The 16,423-nt window shown below is 36.4% G+C and overlaps 1 protein-coding gene across 1 annotated transcript in view; it reads left to right on the plus strand.

The window, feature by feature from the left end:
• Positions 1 to 16,423, plus strand: part of PDE10A (phosphodiesterase 10A) — a 345,368-nt gene that overhangs the window by 234,891 nt on the left and 94,054 nt on the right. The window contains exons 6-8 of the mRNA XM_028846990.2: positions 12,541 to 12,681; positions 14,448 to 14,603; positions 16,016 to 16,066. Coding sequence (XP_028702823.2) covers positions 12,541 to 12,681; positions 14,448 to 14,603; positions 16,016 to 16,066 — 348 coding nt within the window. The remainder of the gene's footprint in view (positions 1 to 12,540; positions 12,682 to 14,447; positions 14,604 to 16,015; positions 16,067 to 16,423) is intronic.

Below are 16,423 nucleotides of genomic sequence, written 5' to 3' on the forward strand. Positions count from 1 at the left end.
TGTCTCCTTCATAGAACATAGCTGAGTCCGTGATTACATGTTTATCTGTGATTTGAGTGGTTATTTGCTTATCTGGCTTTCTTGCTAGAATATCAGCTTTATGAAGACAGGTACCTTATCTGCCTGGGAGGATAATTCTTGGGGACAATTACTATGTTTTGCTCACTCTGTTTTGCCCTTTATGCATTCCACCTAGATAGCTAAGCCCTTGTTATTTCCTTAACCCAGGGATTTCTGTGGGTAGGAAGAAGACATTGGCTGAGAAATCTTAAGTTCACTCAAGTGTTTCTTTAGATGTATCTACATTATTACTACTGTCTTTATTCTTCATTTCTTCTTGTATCTCGAGTCGTCCTGTTTGGGATCATTTTTCTTCCATCTGAAATACATCCTCTAGAGTTTCCCTTAGCGAGAGTTTGCTGATGGAAAGCACTCTCAGTTTATGTTTGTGTGAATTTGTCTCTATTTCACCCACTTTCCTGGAATATATCTTTGGTAGATAGAGTTCAGGTTGATAAATTATCTCTCTGAATATTGACTAAAATAAAGATACTGTTTTTAAATTTATTTTGGTTTTCATTATAGTTTTCATTTCCTGTACATGTTTTCAAACTTGTCTTTTATTTCTTGAAATACATTAACTACACTTCTTCTATGTTCTTTTGAATTTACATTTTCTTGGGTTTGTTTTGTCCAACTCTGACAGATGGCGACTTTTGTGCTTATGTGTTTTATGGTTTTCTTTTTATTTTTCCTTTCTCTCTCTCTTTCCCTCTGTCTCTCTCTCTCTCTCTCTCTCTCTCTCTCTCTCTCTCTCTCTCTCTGTAGTTGTGAATTCTATTCTTTCATGGGGCTCTTAAATGGATACTCTCAAGGCTTGTTAGACGTGCCTTTCTAGCTCCTTTCTTGGAGACAGGCAGGCGTTTGTTTCTGGTAGTCACTGAAGGTACTGCCAATCCAAAACCATTTTAAACTAAATTGTCTGCTTGAGATGAATTTTCAGACTACAAAGTAGTATGGCTTCAGGAGTCAAATCCACATGGTGCACAATTGTGACTTCTCAGAGGAGATTGTTATTTTCCCTCCAGTACTAATTTCAAAATAATCTGGTTTCCTTGCAGCCTCTTTGCTGGGGTAAGTGTATTTGTCCTTCAACCTAAGAGGAATGTGTGGCCTGTTGCCTGTCCTGGCCCTCCAAAGGGGTCTTTACTTAGACTTCCCTCACAGAAATGTCCCAACTTCTCTCTCCTGTCTCCCACTCTCCATGTGGCTTTCCTGGGAGAAGATCAGTCTATTCAGTCATTAGTTAATTCCCTCAAGAGAAAGCCAGCTGTGGGATCTGGTCAACTCCCACAGTTCCTTTATTTACTTCCTTTTAGATTTCTGTGGATTCCTTCCATTCTTCTCACCCAGCAAAGCAATATAAAAGATGGGTAAAATATATTTTATGCAGCCTTTAAATAAATTTGAAATTGTTTTTTCAAAAGTGTCAGCCAAATGATCTAATCTTCTGTATTGCTGGCAATAGAAGATACACTTCTGAAATGTAACTAACCATATTAATTTAAACATCTTTTGCCTAGGTAAGCAGATACATGTATATATTTTTGTATTTCGTCTTTTGCACATGAAAGGTAGCATAGTCTACATAATTATCAATCTTTAAAGAATTGTCACGATTTGAAATCATAGCAAGAAAGTCTTTCTTAAATAACTCAATTTCACAGCAAAAATTATATACTTTAGTGACAAAATTATAATAAAACCCAAATAGACTGAGAAAATTTTCTGTCCATATCAACAAATACTAAGGGTTAAAAAAAGAATTATACAGTTTTTACACTTATTAAAGTATTAGACTTTAATAAGTTTTTACACATATTAAAGTATTAATTTTCTTCTCAGTCAGTAGAAATAAATTTCTGAAATTGATGTAATGAGAAATATAACTTAAATAACATTTAAATATGTCAGAAGTTGTAATAGAATTTTAAAACGCACATTCATATAAGCAAGGAGGAAAAAACATTCTGTGGTTTTTTTCACATAGAACATTTAGCAGAAAAAACCAAAACTTAAATACTAAAAATCACTAAAATTAAAACATAAAATATTGTTATGGAAATCATTATGTGATTATAACAAAATTACTTATAAAGAAGATCCAACTGTTAAAAGAAAAAAAATTAGATCAGGTTAAAAAACGAAACTTGTCATTTATTCTGGTGCATTGAAGTTTCTGAAGCAAAATGGAGAAAATGGACAGAAGTAGTAGTATTTTTAGTTACTGAGATATCAAGAAAACAAGTTAGAAGACGTTATCAATACCATTATTATTTATCCAAATAATACACATGTTAAACTCAGTATATTAGGTTAGGATTTACCAACTTGTGGTTCCTTTTCTTTTCTGGGCTAGACCCTAACTTTAATATATTTAATTTCTGTCTAAGAATTCTTCATAGAACTCCTATAATGGCTAAAAGCAAAGGAAATTGGACGGCTCAGAAGAAAACAGGAAGATGAGGGAAAGTTTGAAACTTCCCAGAAACTTGTTGAATGGTTGTGAGCAAAATGCTGATAGTGATGCGGATAGTGAAGTCCAGGCTGAGGTGGTCTCAGATGAAGATGAGGCCTGGCTGCTCCTAGCCATGCACAGTCATATGTGTTCACAAAGAGAGGGTTTTGTGTTTAAAAGGGAAGCAGAACGTAAAAGTTTAGAATATTTGTAGCCTGACCATGTTGTAGAAAGGAAAAACTCATTTTCTGTGGAGAAATTCAAGCCACTGGCTGCAGAAATTTGCATAAGAGGAGCCAAATATTAATCACCAAGACAATGGAGAAAATGTCTCCAGGACATTTCAGAGATCTTCACAGCAGCACCCCCATCACAGGTCCAGAGGCCTAGGAAAAATGGTTTCGTGGACCAAGCCCAAGGACCTGCTACTCCAAACATGGCATCCTGTGTCCCATTCACTTCAGCTCCAGCTGTGGTACACAGAAGGCAAGAGTTTGGGAGCCTCCACCCAGATTTCAGAGGATGATAAAAATGCCTGGATATCCAGGCAGAATTCTGCTGCAGGGGCAGAGCCCTCATGGAGAACCTCTCCTAGTATAGTGCAGAGGAGAAATGTGGGATTGAGTTCCCTATGCAGAGTCCCCACTGGGGTAATGTCTAGTGGAGCTGTGAGAAGAGGGCCACTGTCCTCCAGACCTTAGAACGGTAGATCCACCAACAGCTTCTACCATGTGCCTGGATTAGCAGCAGGCACTGAATGTCAGCCCATGAAAGCAGCCGCAGGGGCCATACCCTGCAGAACCACAGGGGCAAAGCTGTGGTTGTGGACTTGGGAGCCCACCCCTTGCATCAGTATGCACTGGATGTGAGACATGGAGTCAAAGGAGATTATTTTGGGGCCTTAATATTTAATGACTGTCTTACTGGGTTCTGGACTTGTACAGTGTCTGTACTGCCTTTGTTTGGGCAAGTTTCTTCCTTTTGGAATGGGAGCATTTATCCAATGCCTGTACCCCCATTGTATCTTGGAAGTAACTAACTCGTTTGTGATTTTACAGGCTCACAGATGGAAGGGCCTTGGATTGTCTCAGATGAGACTTTAGACATGGACATTTATTTTTGTTTTTTGTTTTTGAGACAGAGCCTTGCTCTGTCACCCAGGCTGGAGTGCAGTGGTATGGTCTTAGCTCACTGCAACCTCTACCTCCTGGATTCAAGCGATTCTCCTGTCTCAGCTTCCTGAGTAGCTGAGACTACATGTACATATCACTGTGCTCGACTAGTTTTTTTTCTGTATTTTTAGTAGAGATGGGGCATTGCCATGTTGGCCAGGCTGATCTCAAACCCCTAACCTCAGGTGATCCACCCGCCTCAGCCTCCCCATTACAAGCGTGAGCCACCATGCCTGGCCTACACTTGGACTTTCAGGTTAATGCTGGAATAAATTAGGACTTTGAAGGACTGTGCAGAAGACCTGATTGGTCTTTAAATGTGAGAAGGACATGATATTTGGGAGGGGCCAGAGGTAGAATGATATGGTTTGACTCTGTTTCCCCACCAAAATCTCATGTCAAATTGTAATTGCCACATTGGATCATGAGGGCGGATTTCTCCTTGCTTTTCTCATGGTAGTGAATGTGTTCTCACAAGGTCTGATGGTTTAAAAAAGTGTGTGGCGGGCAGGGTGTGGTGGTTCACGCCCATAATCCCAGCACTTTGGGAGGCCGAGGCGGGTGGATCACAAGGTCAGGAGATTGAGACCATCCTGGCTAACATGGTGAAACCCCGTCTCTACTAAAAATAGAAAAATTAGCTGGGCGTGGTGGTGGATACCTGTAGTCCCAGCTACTCCAGAGGCTGAGTCAGGAGAACGGCGTGAACCCAGGAGGCAGAGCTTGCAGTGAGCCGAGATCTCGCCCTGCACTCCAGCCTGGGCGACAGAGTAAGACTCCATCTCAAAAAAAAAAAAAAAAAAAAGGGTGTGTGGCACTTCCCCACTTGCACTCCCTTTCCTGTCACCATGTGAAGAAGTTCCTTGTTTTCCTTTTGCCTTCCACCATGATTGTAAGTTTCTTGAGGCCTCACAGTCATGCTTCCTGTTAAGCCTGCGGAACTGTGAGTCAATTAAACCTCTTTTATTCATACATTACCCAGTCTCAGGTAGTTCTTTCTAGCAGTGTGAGAACAGACTAATACACAGACAAACCGTTTACTAAACTGATGAAAAAAAAAGAGAAACATAATTATATTTGTTTAATAATTTAAAAACAAAACAATAGATATAATGAAAATGCGAAATTATGAGGGATTATTTTTACTAACAAATGTGAAAACTTAGATAAAAATGAACAGTTTTCAAGGAAAATATTAATTATCCTATTTAATACAAATGAAAATCGAAAACTTATTAGTCCAGTAGCCAAGGAGGAAATTGAAGACACTGTTGAAATATTACCTTTCTACACACCAGTAGGGCACTGATTCATCTGACTGTTTTTGAGCACCAGTCATCACCAGGCACCACGTTAAACCTGGAGAGACAGTGATGAGCCCAGCCTGGGCTCCTGTACCTACATTGTTCATTTGCTACTGGGGCAGCCCTTTCAGAAGGAGAATTCCTGTGCTCCTTATACTTTTTCAGAACTTGGGGGGAAAAGGAAAACTTCCCAGTAAGTAGTTTAGCATTGAAATAAGTTTAGTTCTGGAGTTAGATTGTGTGAGTTCTGTTTCACCACTTAATAATTGTGTAATTAATAATTGTGTGACTTGGCAAGCTTTTTTTTAATTAAAAAAAATTTTTTTATTATACTTTAAGTTCTAGGGTACATATGCACAACGTGCAGGTTTGTTACATATGTGCACATGTGCCATGTTGGTGTGCTGCACCCATTAACTCGTCATTTACGTTAGGTATGTCTCCTAATGCTATCCCTCCCCCTTCCCCCCTCCCCACAATAGGACCCGGTGTGTGATGCTCCCCTTCCTGTGTCCAAGTGATCTCATTGTTCAATTCCCACCTATGAGTGAGAACATGTGGTGTTTGGTTTTCTGTTCTTGCGATAGTTTGCTGAAAATGATGGTTTCCAGCTGCATCCATGTCCCTACAAAGGACACAAACTCATCCTTTTTTATGGCTGCATAGTATTCCATGGTGTATATGTGCCACATTTTCTTAATCCAGTCTGTCACTGATGGACATTTGGGTTGATTCCAAGTCTTTGCTATTGTGAATAGTACCACAATAAACATATGTGTGCATGTGTCTTTATAGCAGCATGACTTATAATCCTTTGGGTATATCCCCAGTAATGGGATGGCTGGGTCAAATGGTATTTCTAGTTCTAGATCCTTGAGGAATTGCCACACTATTTTCCACATGGTTGAATTAGTTTGCAGTCCCACCAACAGTGTAAAAGTGTTCCTATTTCTCCACATCCTCTCTAGCACCTGTTGTTTCCTGACTTTTTAATGATTGCCATTCTAACTGGTGTGAGGTGGTATCTCATTGTGGTTTTGATTTGCATTTCTCTGATGGCCAGTGATGATGAGCATTTTTCATGTGTCTGTTGGCTGTATGAATGTCTTCTTTTGAGAAGTGTCTCTTCATATCCTTTGCCCACTTTTTAATGGGGTTGTTTGTTTTTTTCTTGTAAATTTGATTGAGTTCTTTATAGGTTCTAGATATTAGCCCTTTGTCAGATGAGTAGTTTGCAAAAATTTTCTCCCATTCTGTAGGTTGCCTGTTCACTCTGATGGTAGTTTCTTTTGCTGTGCAGAAGCTCTTTAGTTTAATTAGATCCCATTCGTCAATTTTGGCTTTTGTTGCCGTTGCTTTTCGTGTTTTAGACATGAAGTCCTTGCCCATGGTTTAGAAAGATTCTTAAACTTTCTAAACCTTAATTTACCATTTACCCTCCATTAGTTAAATGTTACACCATAAATGCTGTTTGTTTAACAAACCGTTTAAAACGTCTGCTAAGTACCAAAAAGCTGTGCTAAATTGCTGAGCAAACAAAAACAAAATTATTTCTGACATCAAAGAATGTACAAGCAGTAGGGGAGATAGAAAAATCAACAGCTAGTTACAGCACATGATTTTTATGTGCTAACAGAGGAGCTCAAGGGCTCTGTGACCATGAATGTGATGGTGCTGCAGCACATAAAAACAGATTGGATGCTGAGGAGATAATATCTGAGTGGGGATTTAAGACCTCTCACTTAGTAGATGAGAGGGAAAATAAAGGATGTCTTTTGGGCAGAAGAAGCAATTTCTGAGAAATCTGGAGTTAACAAAGAAAACAGTGTATGTTGTATCCTGGCCCATAGCAGTGTCTGCTATAGACAAAGTGCTCTTGAGATGTTTTGGGGAAAAAAATAATTTTTTCATGAGTGAATTTTTGCTTAATTCAACTTTTCTTGTTTGTATGGCTATGCTTAGTTACATGTATAACATACCTGATAATATTATCTTTATAGTTTTTCCACTGTTATCTATCAGAGTTGTTTGTGAAAGCTGAAAACCTTATGTACTTTATACCTTAAAATTTTTAATTCAGAAGTAAATTTATTGATAGTTTTATATATATATATGTTATTTTAAAAATAATCTTTCCACAATTTACAGGTTTGATAAGTTAGTTAAGCAGTTGTTTGTTATTATTATTTATAAACATGAGCAACTAGATGACTCTAGAAGTCTTAGATTCATAGAATGTTAAAGCTAAAAGAGACACTTCCAAATTTTTTAATTTAATCCTTTCATTTTAGGGATGAGGTAGCCAAGGTCTCTTTTATGGGTAATGATTGTCCGAGTTCACACAGCTAGTCAAAAACTAAAGGCTAGGCTCCCATTCCAAAGTTACCGTGCTTTCTACAAAGAGAAACTATGCTCTTTCCACCCTAACACAATACTTCTTTTAAGAACATAGCTTCCCCCTGCCCTTTTGTTACTTGATTTTTATTACCCACATACTGGGAAGAACACATTTCAGTTTTGTGCTTGGGATACAATTGGAAAAAATGGAAGAGCGGAAGAATCTTAAGTTTTAGCTTCAATATGTATGCATTAAACATTCACCGGAAGTATTGCATTCTTCGTATTCAGAGCTGGTAGTTTATAGTAATTGTTTGCCTTTTTCAAGTGCACAGTGAACTTCAGCAGATTTATTTTTAAGAATTATGCAAACAAAGTTAGTCATCCATATATCAAGTTCCAGGTAAATGTGGGAGCTATTTACTTACGGCCATCTACATAGATCTAAATTTGTTTACTATCCAGTGCCATCTAGTGTCTAAAAGGATAATAGCCTATTGGTAAACCTAAATACCTTGTTTCTAAAATTTAACTGGTTGTGAGTTGAAGTCTTAACATTGAATTGAAGTCTCATGAGTAAAGTGATGTTTGAGTTGTACATGGAAAGAAAGATGAAGGCAAGTGTTAACCAAGTGAAGTAAACATCTATTTGGCTGATATCAATGAATTGGATTTTTCCATTTCATTAAAAGATGGTATTTTTCTAAATTGTATTAGTCTATTCTCTTGTTCATTTTCCACCAAATCAATTTATTTCCCCAAATTTACGTTTTTATAATTTGAATGTTTTTAATTCCTTTATTGAACCAACCTGTTGATTATGACTTGTGCACCCAATCTTTTCTAGTTTAAATTATCTCTTTAGAAACAGATACCAAAATTTGCTGTTACCACAAAATATTAGCTACCTTATAATGAGTTTCTTAGAAAAATTTAAAAGCTGATTCCTCCCCTAGGACTTCCTGGACTCTGATAGGATTGATTTTCTACTCTTTGGGCAGTCTCATTGATGCTAGTTGAGAGGTGGAGTGACTAGTGGTCACCTTCACCTCTAGAACTCTCAAATGCTAAAGAACTACAGCAGCCTTTGGTCAAGTAGATATCCTGAAGGCAGTTACTTTCTTCTCTGGAAACGATAGAGGTGGCTAATGTTTGAAACTTTAAAGGTTTTCCTTATTTTTTAGTTGTGGTTTTTATCTCTGGCCTCTAAAAGATGCTTGTTCTAATTACAGTTTTCATATATTTATACAATAGTAGAGCAGGAGTTAATCTTAAAGACTCAGTTCAACTCTGGATATTATAGATAAATTTGATATTGTAAATATATGGATAAGAGGCTTAATACTTCTTAAAATAGTGTCTGGTGTTTTTATTCATCCTTCTATGCAAATAGTGAGCATAAGGTTTTTTATGTTATTAATCTGAATATCCCAGTTAAATCTTTAAGTCAGCAATTATATTGATTTTGAAAAATGAAGTCCCTATTTCCTGTGTAAATGTCTTTAGAACTTATTTACATTAATCTTTTATTAATGATTAATGCATTCATGTAGATACTTCACCAATGAGAAATGCAAAGTATATATCTTTTTCGTTTGTTTGTTTTTTGTTTTTAAGCAGGATCTCACTCTGTCACCCAGGCTGGAGTACAGTAGCACAATCTTAGCTCACTGTAACCTCAAACTTCTGGCTTCAAGTGATCCTCCCACCTCGGCCTCCTGAGCAGCTAGTGCTACAGGCATGCACCACCTCACCCAGCTAATTTTTTTATTTTTTGTAGAGGTGGGGTCTCACTATGTTGCCCAGGCTGATCTTGAACTCCTGGTCTCAAGCCATCCTCCTACCACAGCCTCCAAAAGCCCTGGGATTATAAGGATGAGTCACTGTGCCCAGGCCAAAGTGTATAGCTTATAAAATAAATCATGATTATTTTGAAATACTAAGAACTAAGTCAGGATTTGCCTTGCCAAATCACAAAATGTACTGTAAACTTTTTATAATAATTAAAACTGTGGTCTACAAGTAAACCCAATGATACAGAATTGGGAATTCAGAAACAGACCCAAGTATATTTAAGGATAGGTGGGGCACCGTGGCTCACACCTGTAATCCCAGCACTTTGGGAGGCTAATGCGGGGTGGATCACCTGAGGTCGGGAGTCCGAGACCAGCCTGATCAACATGGAGAAATCCCATTTCTACTAAAAATACATAATTAGCCGGGTGTGGTGGCACATGCCTGTAATCCCAGCTACTCGGGAGGCTGAGGCAGGAGTATCGCTTGAACCCAGGAGGCAAGGGTTGCAGTGAGCCAAGATTGCACCATTGCACTCCAGCCTGGGCAACAAAAGCAAAACTCTGTCTCAAAAAAAATTAAAAATTAAAAAAAAGCATATTTGAGGATGAAATGTATGATGAAGGTGACAGTTCAATCAGTGGGAAAATGATGATTCAGTCCATGACCTCCTACTTGACAGTATCTGTGGAATAAAGGGAGTTTGAATTAACTTTTCCCTAGCCCTGAATATGTGTAAAATTCAACCTCTATTTTAGAGGTTCATTATTGACTTTTTATATTTGTAACAGGTAGCTACCTATCAATGCATTCAACTACAAAAATCCTTTAAAAAAATACTTCTGCAAAACATGTGATTCCAACCAGTGACTGATCCTCAATTAGAAATGAATGTTAAAAAGGGAGCTTTTGCAGGTAAATTGTTTGGAGGCAAATGAAACGAAAACAACAGAGTAGGGAACCACTAATATAAAGGAGGGAAAGTGGAGCCATGAAAACATGTCAGAAACAAGTGTGTGTTGTGAGGTTAGGCTTCATTTTCCCTTCTGCTGGAGTTTTTGGCCTTCATATCGCTATATATTCAATGTTTTGTTAGCATTTGTCCTCAGCTCTCATTGGAAACATTTCTGTTTGATTAATGTGAACAAAAATCATGAGCTAATTAGGAAAACAAGTATGAAGCTTCCACTATAAAGTATTAGTCGATTTTTGATAATTATTTTTTAACTACATGGAGAAGTTTTTCATATTCTGGCAAGTAGTTAAAAGACTTCTAAACCTTTTATTTTCAGCAAACTTAATAAATAGAAGAGCTTTCCATACACTCTCGGGCACAGTATTTGCTTATCTGTTACTTGTGTATCATATGAAACCTACACAGAAGCAGTACATATTTTATAATACTGAATATATGATCATCTAATAATGTAGGAATGTATAAGATAGTCCGTTATTATTGGATTATGAAGCTACATATAATTTGAACATGCGATTAAATTCAGCCTTAAAGGGCCTATGGCTAAGTCATAAAAAAAGATGTGTGTTTTACCTTTTCAAACAAACAAATGCAGCCAAAAACTATGACTCCCTCCACACCCCCCACAAAAATTCAGAGCTACTGTTGGAGGCTTGCTCCAGAGTTCACCTTCTGTTTTCATTATGACATGTTCTTCTTTAAGAGTTATCTAAACCACTCGGTTCAGTTTACGTTCGCTTCCTGCAGTTCTGTCTTTGGTACAGAAAAGGGACAGTTGCTTCCTTATAGTTTGAGAAAATCATTGTCGATTCTAATTTTTCTTCATTCTAAATATGCCACTTTTTAATTTTTTTTTCTTGCATTTATCTCCTTTTTGTTCTTGAATTACCTTTCTACTCGTTCTGTCTTAAGAAAGGGTGACAAACTGAATTGTATTTGGACAATGATAGATATTGAATCTAACGAGAGTCTTGCTCTATGCCATATGTATATTGGTGCCTAATATAGTTATAGTAACTAGAAAATGGTTTTTCTAGCCTTTTAAAGAATAACTAAGTTGCAACTGTCATTCATCATGTATGAAAATTTTAATCTATAAGTATATACTTTCTATTTGAACATATTAAATAGCTTCGTTCTTTTCAAAATAATTACTTAAAATAAATTTTTCACATGCATTGGACTTAACAGCAAATACGACTTAAGCACAGCCCTATGTAGATATACTTGGAAATGCAGGTATTTTGAACTTAACTTCTAATCATTTATACTTGTTATTAATTTAAAGCACCCAGGGTTAAAGCAAAGCCTTGCTTTCCTCTCCCTTCCTCCTTGTTCATTAAACCAAGTTTATGGGATTTATTAAGTCAAGTTAATGGGGTTCATTCTCTTTTGATTTTAACATGTTGAAAGAAAGAGTTCTGTAATTTTACAAAGCTTAAAAACCACTTACCTGATAAGTTAATAAATATATCTGTCTCATCCTTGGAGCTACCTTCATAATAACAAGTATTGTAGAAAGGTACTTAGGTTAAGAGGGCTGTCTAATACTTACTGCTTCAAATTGTCTTCGTTCTTAGAGTAATCCAACATAAGATAAAAATAAAGTGAAGTCTGTGGGAAATTTACCTAAACCTTAGTATTTTCAAATTTTGTAGATAATCGTAATACAATTATGTCAAAACACTGCCCCCAATTTCTATGTGATTTAAGTAGCAATTCTTATTTAGTAGAAAGTAGTTTTAACATATGTTTGGATTTCATCAAAATAACTGATTCTATTTTTAAAAAACGATTTATTTTAAAATAGTTTCAGGACATTACCTTCCCACCCTGTCATTTGAAAGGGGAAGGATCACTCAGATTTTGTCAAGATTTTTGCTCAGAGAAGAGCAAATTTTTCATCTAGAGTATTCTGAATCTGCAGTTTTATAAACTAGCCATCGAAGCAATGTGAGTGAGTCTTATAAAGAGAAAGTTCTGAGAAGGGAAGATTTCTAATGAAAATGAAGAAGGTAACCAAATCACTTGACTTGCGGCTACTGATTCTATCTTCAGGTAACATGTATCAAGTCTATAGGGAGGCTGGACCCTGTGTGTGTTTGTGGTCTGATAGAATCTTGATCCCAATCACGGGAGGTATTTTTTCTGATTTCATTATTTTCTGTGTATCAGAATAGGAGGCTATTTGACGAGTGTTTCTGTGCCTGTACATTCAAATTTTACATATGAGTTTGCATTTTTTGTGAATTGGAAATGTGAGATAGTTTCACTTTAGATAATCTGGTTTGATCATGGCAAAGCACCTTTCCTCATGTTATGACTCTTCTTTTAATTGACTCACAGATTTATTATGACTATTGAGTAAGACTCACGTGTGTCTTTTTGTACTATGCATATGTACAGGAAAGTCTGTAAAACATCTTTTCTTCTCCCTAGAGCCTGTGCATATTCACACCACCTGGGATAAAGGAAGGAAAACCCCGCCTCATCCCTGCTGGGCCCATCACTCAGGGCACCACCATCTCTGCTTATGTGGCCAAGTCCAGGAAGACATTGCTAGTAGAAGACATCCTTGGAGTAAGTGGCTTTTTGACTCTGTGTGATCTTTTTAACCTGAAGTATTTAATTAAGAAAGATGGCATATCATTTTGATGGTATAATTTAAACTGTTTCATTTTTAAAAGCTTTAAAGCTAGTTACAGATCAGTATATTGATGTGTAAGTTAATTTTTTGTACTCAGAAAATTCCCTTTACCAACTAAGAGCTAAATTTGCACAGTTCTTATTTCAACACATGCCAGTACAGTTAACACAAAAATACTGTGTATATCTATATGAATGTAAACTAAATGATTACTGTTTTATGTTTCATATTTTGCTAGGATGCATATGAATGAGTTAGCTATTGCTGTATGACAAATTACCTCAAATTTTAGTGGTGTCATACGGTAGCCACATGTTATTTCTTATGAATCTAAGGACTGGGTTGTTCTGCTTATCTGGACTGCTGTCAGTTGGGCTTGCCTATGTGTCTGAGGTCAGCTGGCCATCAGTTAGGTGCTGGCTGGCCTCTTATGCCCTCTGCTTTCCCTGTGCCTCTCATCGCCTTCCAGTAAGGCTATCCTGGCTTGTTTTTGGCATGGTAGCAGGAGTCTGAAAGAAGTAGTGTGAAAGGTACAAGTGAGTTTTCAAGTCTCTGCTTACATCAAATTTACTACCCTCCCATTAACCAGAGCAAATCACATGGACAGGCCCAGACTTGGTATTGATCCTTAACAAAGGACATAGGTACAGAGAAACTAGACAAGTTGGAGCCCTCAGTCTAGTCTTCCACAGTACATGTGGACATTTTAATGAAATTTTATGACATGGAATATAGACTTTAAAGGTAACAAGTATACAGGTATAAAAAAAATTGCTCTAAGTGCTAATAGGAGCCATGAATCCTCGGTTTTAGTTTTGATTTTTCCACCATTGTTTGTATGACCTTGAATAAATTGGGTAGCTAGAGAAAGGAAGGAAGAGACAGAAAGAGAGAAGGGAAAGAAGGGAGGGAAGGAGAGAGGAGGGCCAATGCTATATAACTTCTCATTTGAAAATGTTCTATTGTGTATGTACATTTTCAAAAGATCTGTAAATTACAAGTACAGAGTTACACTATTTCATGACGCTCTAATTCATCCTGATAGCTTCTTACAGATAGTAGAATTTGAATAAATAGAATTGGTGCTTTTGATATTAATTCATTCAATTTCCCTGTACTTCCTTTGATTAACTTTACTAAGCTAGAAAATTATTAAAAAATCAAAGAACCAATTTCATTTCTTATGATAAATAATTGATCATTATTAGATGATTTGAATACTTACTATAGGCCTTTGAGATTCAATTAGAATGACTGTTGTTAACATACACTTCTGTGTTACTCTAGGCTTAAAAGTAGAAAAAAAGTTTACATATAATTTTCTTCACATAGTGTTTACATTTGGAGTAATTTTCTCTGCGGCATTGTACCTGTAAATACCCTGAGAGTGTTCTAGCACATACAAGATGATGTCAGCATTTATGATTATTTTTATTATATGAAATTAACATTCATCATTCATTCAATGTATACTGCATAAGGATAAAGAAATGTTAAAGCAATATTTGGGTATAAGTTCCATGAAAAAGTAAGCATTTCCTTACATAAGATTGATGGTGGCTATCATCATTTAGTTTTCCTTTGAAAAGTACTGCTTATTATTGATTACAAGTATCATGGCAATTTCTGATAGAAATAAGAATCATAACTTAATGATCATGTCACTGAATTGATGTCTTTTTCTCTTTTTGTTTTTCAGGATGAGCGATTTCCAAGAGGTACTGGACTGGAATCAGGGACTCGTATCCAGTCTGTTCTTTGCTTACCAATTGTCACTGCAATTGGTGACTTGATTGGTATTCTTGAGCTGTATCGGCACTGGGGCAAAGAAGCCTTCTGTCTTAGTCACCAGGAGGTGAGCTCTTTAAACGCTGCATGTTAGAATTTTTAGTTGTACCTAGCTTACTGAAAGTGCTTGTTAGTATTGCTAAGTAATACTAAACTGAAAATACATGAATGAATATTTAAAATCACAATTTGCTTAACAGTGTTTTGATACTAATAATGATGATTCTAAAACCTGTTTCTGTTTAGAGAGGAAACTGGTTACATAAGAAATATGGTCCTTTTGTTAAGTAAAATCCAGTATAACAATAAAAGGTATGCCATATTCTGAGTCATAGAAAGTAGTAGAATGACCTTGGAGATGTTTCGCACTCTGGTTGTCTTTATGTTTTCTTTAAAATGTCTTTTCCTTAGCTTGTGTCCTGAATAAAAGGCTCTAGTGTCAAATACATTTGAATTCCATTCACTATTCACTGAATTGGCTCATTAATACTAAAAGCAAATATTAACATGATATTTATCACATCCAGTATGAACCAATTCCCTTCAGTGGCCCAACTCCTGTCCACTTGCCTGAATGAACCCATCTCCTGCTACCCCACCTGTCCCTCACTCACTCCAGCCATGCTGCATCCTCAGGCAAGGCTGACAGGCTACTACTCAGGCCTTTACATTTTTTTTTCTCTCCACTTATCCCCCTCACAGCCACATCCTTTGGAATTTCCTCAAATGTTGCCTTATCTATAAGGCCCTCCCTGAACACTTCATGTACATTTGATTGGCTCCTATCCAGTATTTCTTTCCCTCTATCTGCTGCTTTTACTCTGTAGCACCTGTCACCATCTAGTATATTATATGCTATACTTATTTCCTTGCTTGTGCTTCTCCCTGAAGTACACTGAAAGCTACTCCATTTCTGTTATTTACTACAGTACCTCCAGCACCTAGAATAGTGCCTGGTACATAATAGACACTCATGAATATTTGTTGAATGAGTGAATAATAAAAGTAGAATAGCTAGTAATTTTGAGGAACTTGTTAGCTGATGTGTGTATATATATATATATAAAATATATATTTGATTTTTACATTTTAGAAATATTTCATTATTTAAAGTGGTCATTAGATTACTTTTCAATAGCATTTTTGTTAAACTGAAAAATAATAATTTTGTTAAAATCATTGGGCTACAGCTCTCTTAACAATCAGTTTGTTTTTCATTTTATTCCAAATTAAGATGAACAAGAGAACATTAAAGTCAATTAAATAGAAGGGGAAAAATATAAAAGAAAAACCTTGTAAATATTTGGTGCTTTGTGTTTGGAAAATGTTCAAAAGCTCAGTGACCTCAGAAAATTCTTCATATACATGTATGCCCCAGTCCTTTGTTGAGATGACTACATGTGACTAATAAAAGCTTGTTATATACATATATAAAATACATATTATTACTTATAGGTATGTGTTTCTAATTTTTTTTAGGTTGCAACAGCAAATCTTGCCTGGGCTTCAGTAGCAATACATCAGGTGCAGGTGAGTCTTCGGGGTGTTTTTACAGGGGCTTCCTAAGGGAGAAGAATGTTTTTAGAGCACAGCATTGAAGACTGGAGTAGAGGTTAAGTCACCTAATGCCTTATTTTGGGACATTATAATATTCTATTATTTCTAGAAATTTTAATTTAATCAGTTATATTTACTTACTCCCTGCCTTAAATATTCTGCAATTACATGTGTGTGCATTCACATATATATATGTATGTATAATGCATATATATGTGTGTGTGTGTATATATATGTATTTATGCAATAAATGGTATATGTCGTGCTGAAAATCTAGGAATAATCTTCTACTGGAGTTGCATTGATATTTTTATGATTCCATTCCTTTTT

Source organism: Macaca mulatta, chromosome 4 (genome assembly GCF_049350105.2).
Source record: "Macaca mulatta isolate MMU2019108-1 chromosome 4, T2T-MMU8v2.0, whole genome shotgun sequence".
Taxonomy (NCBI): Eukaryota; Metazoa; Chordata; class Mammalia; order Primates; family Cercopithecidae; genus Macaca; species Macaca mulatta.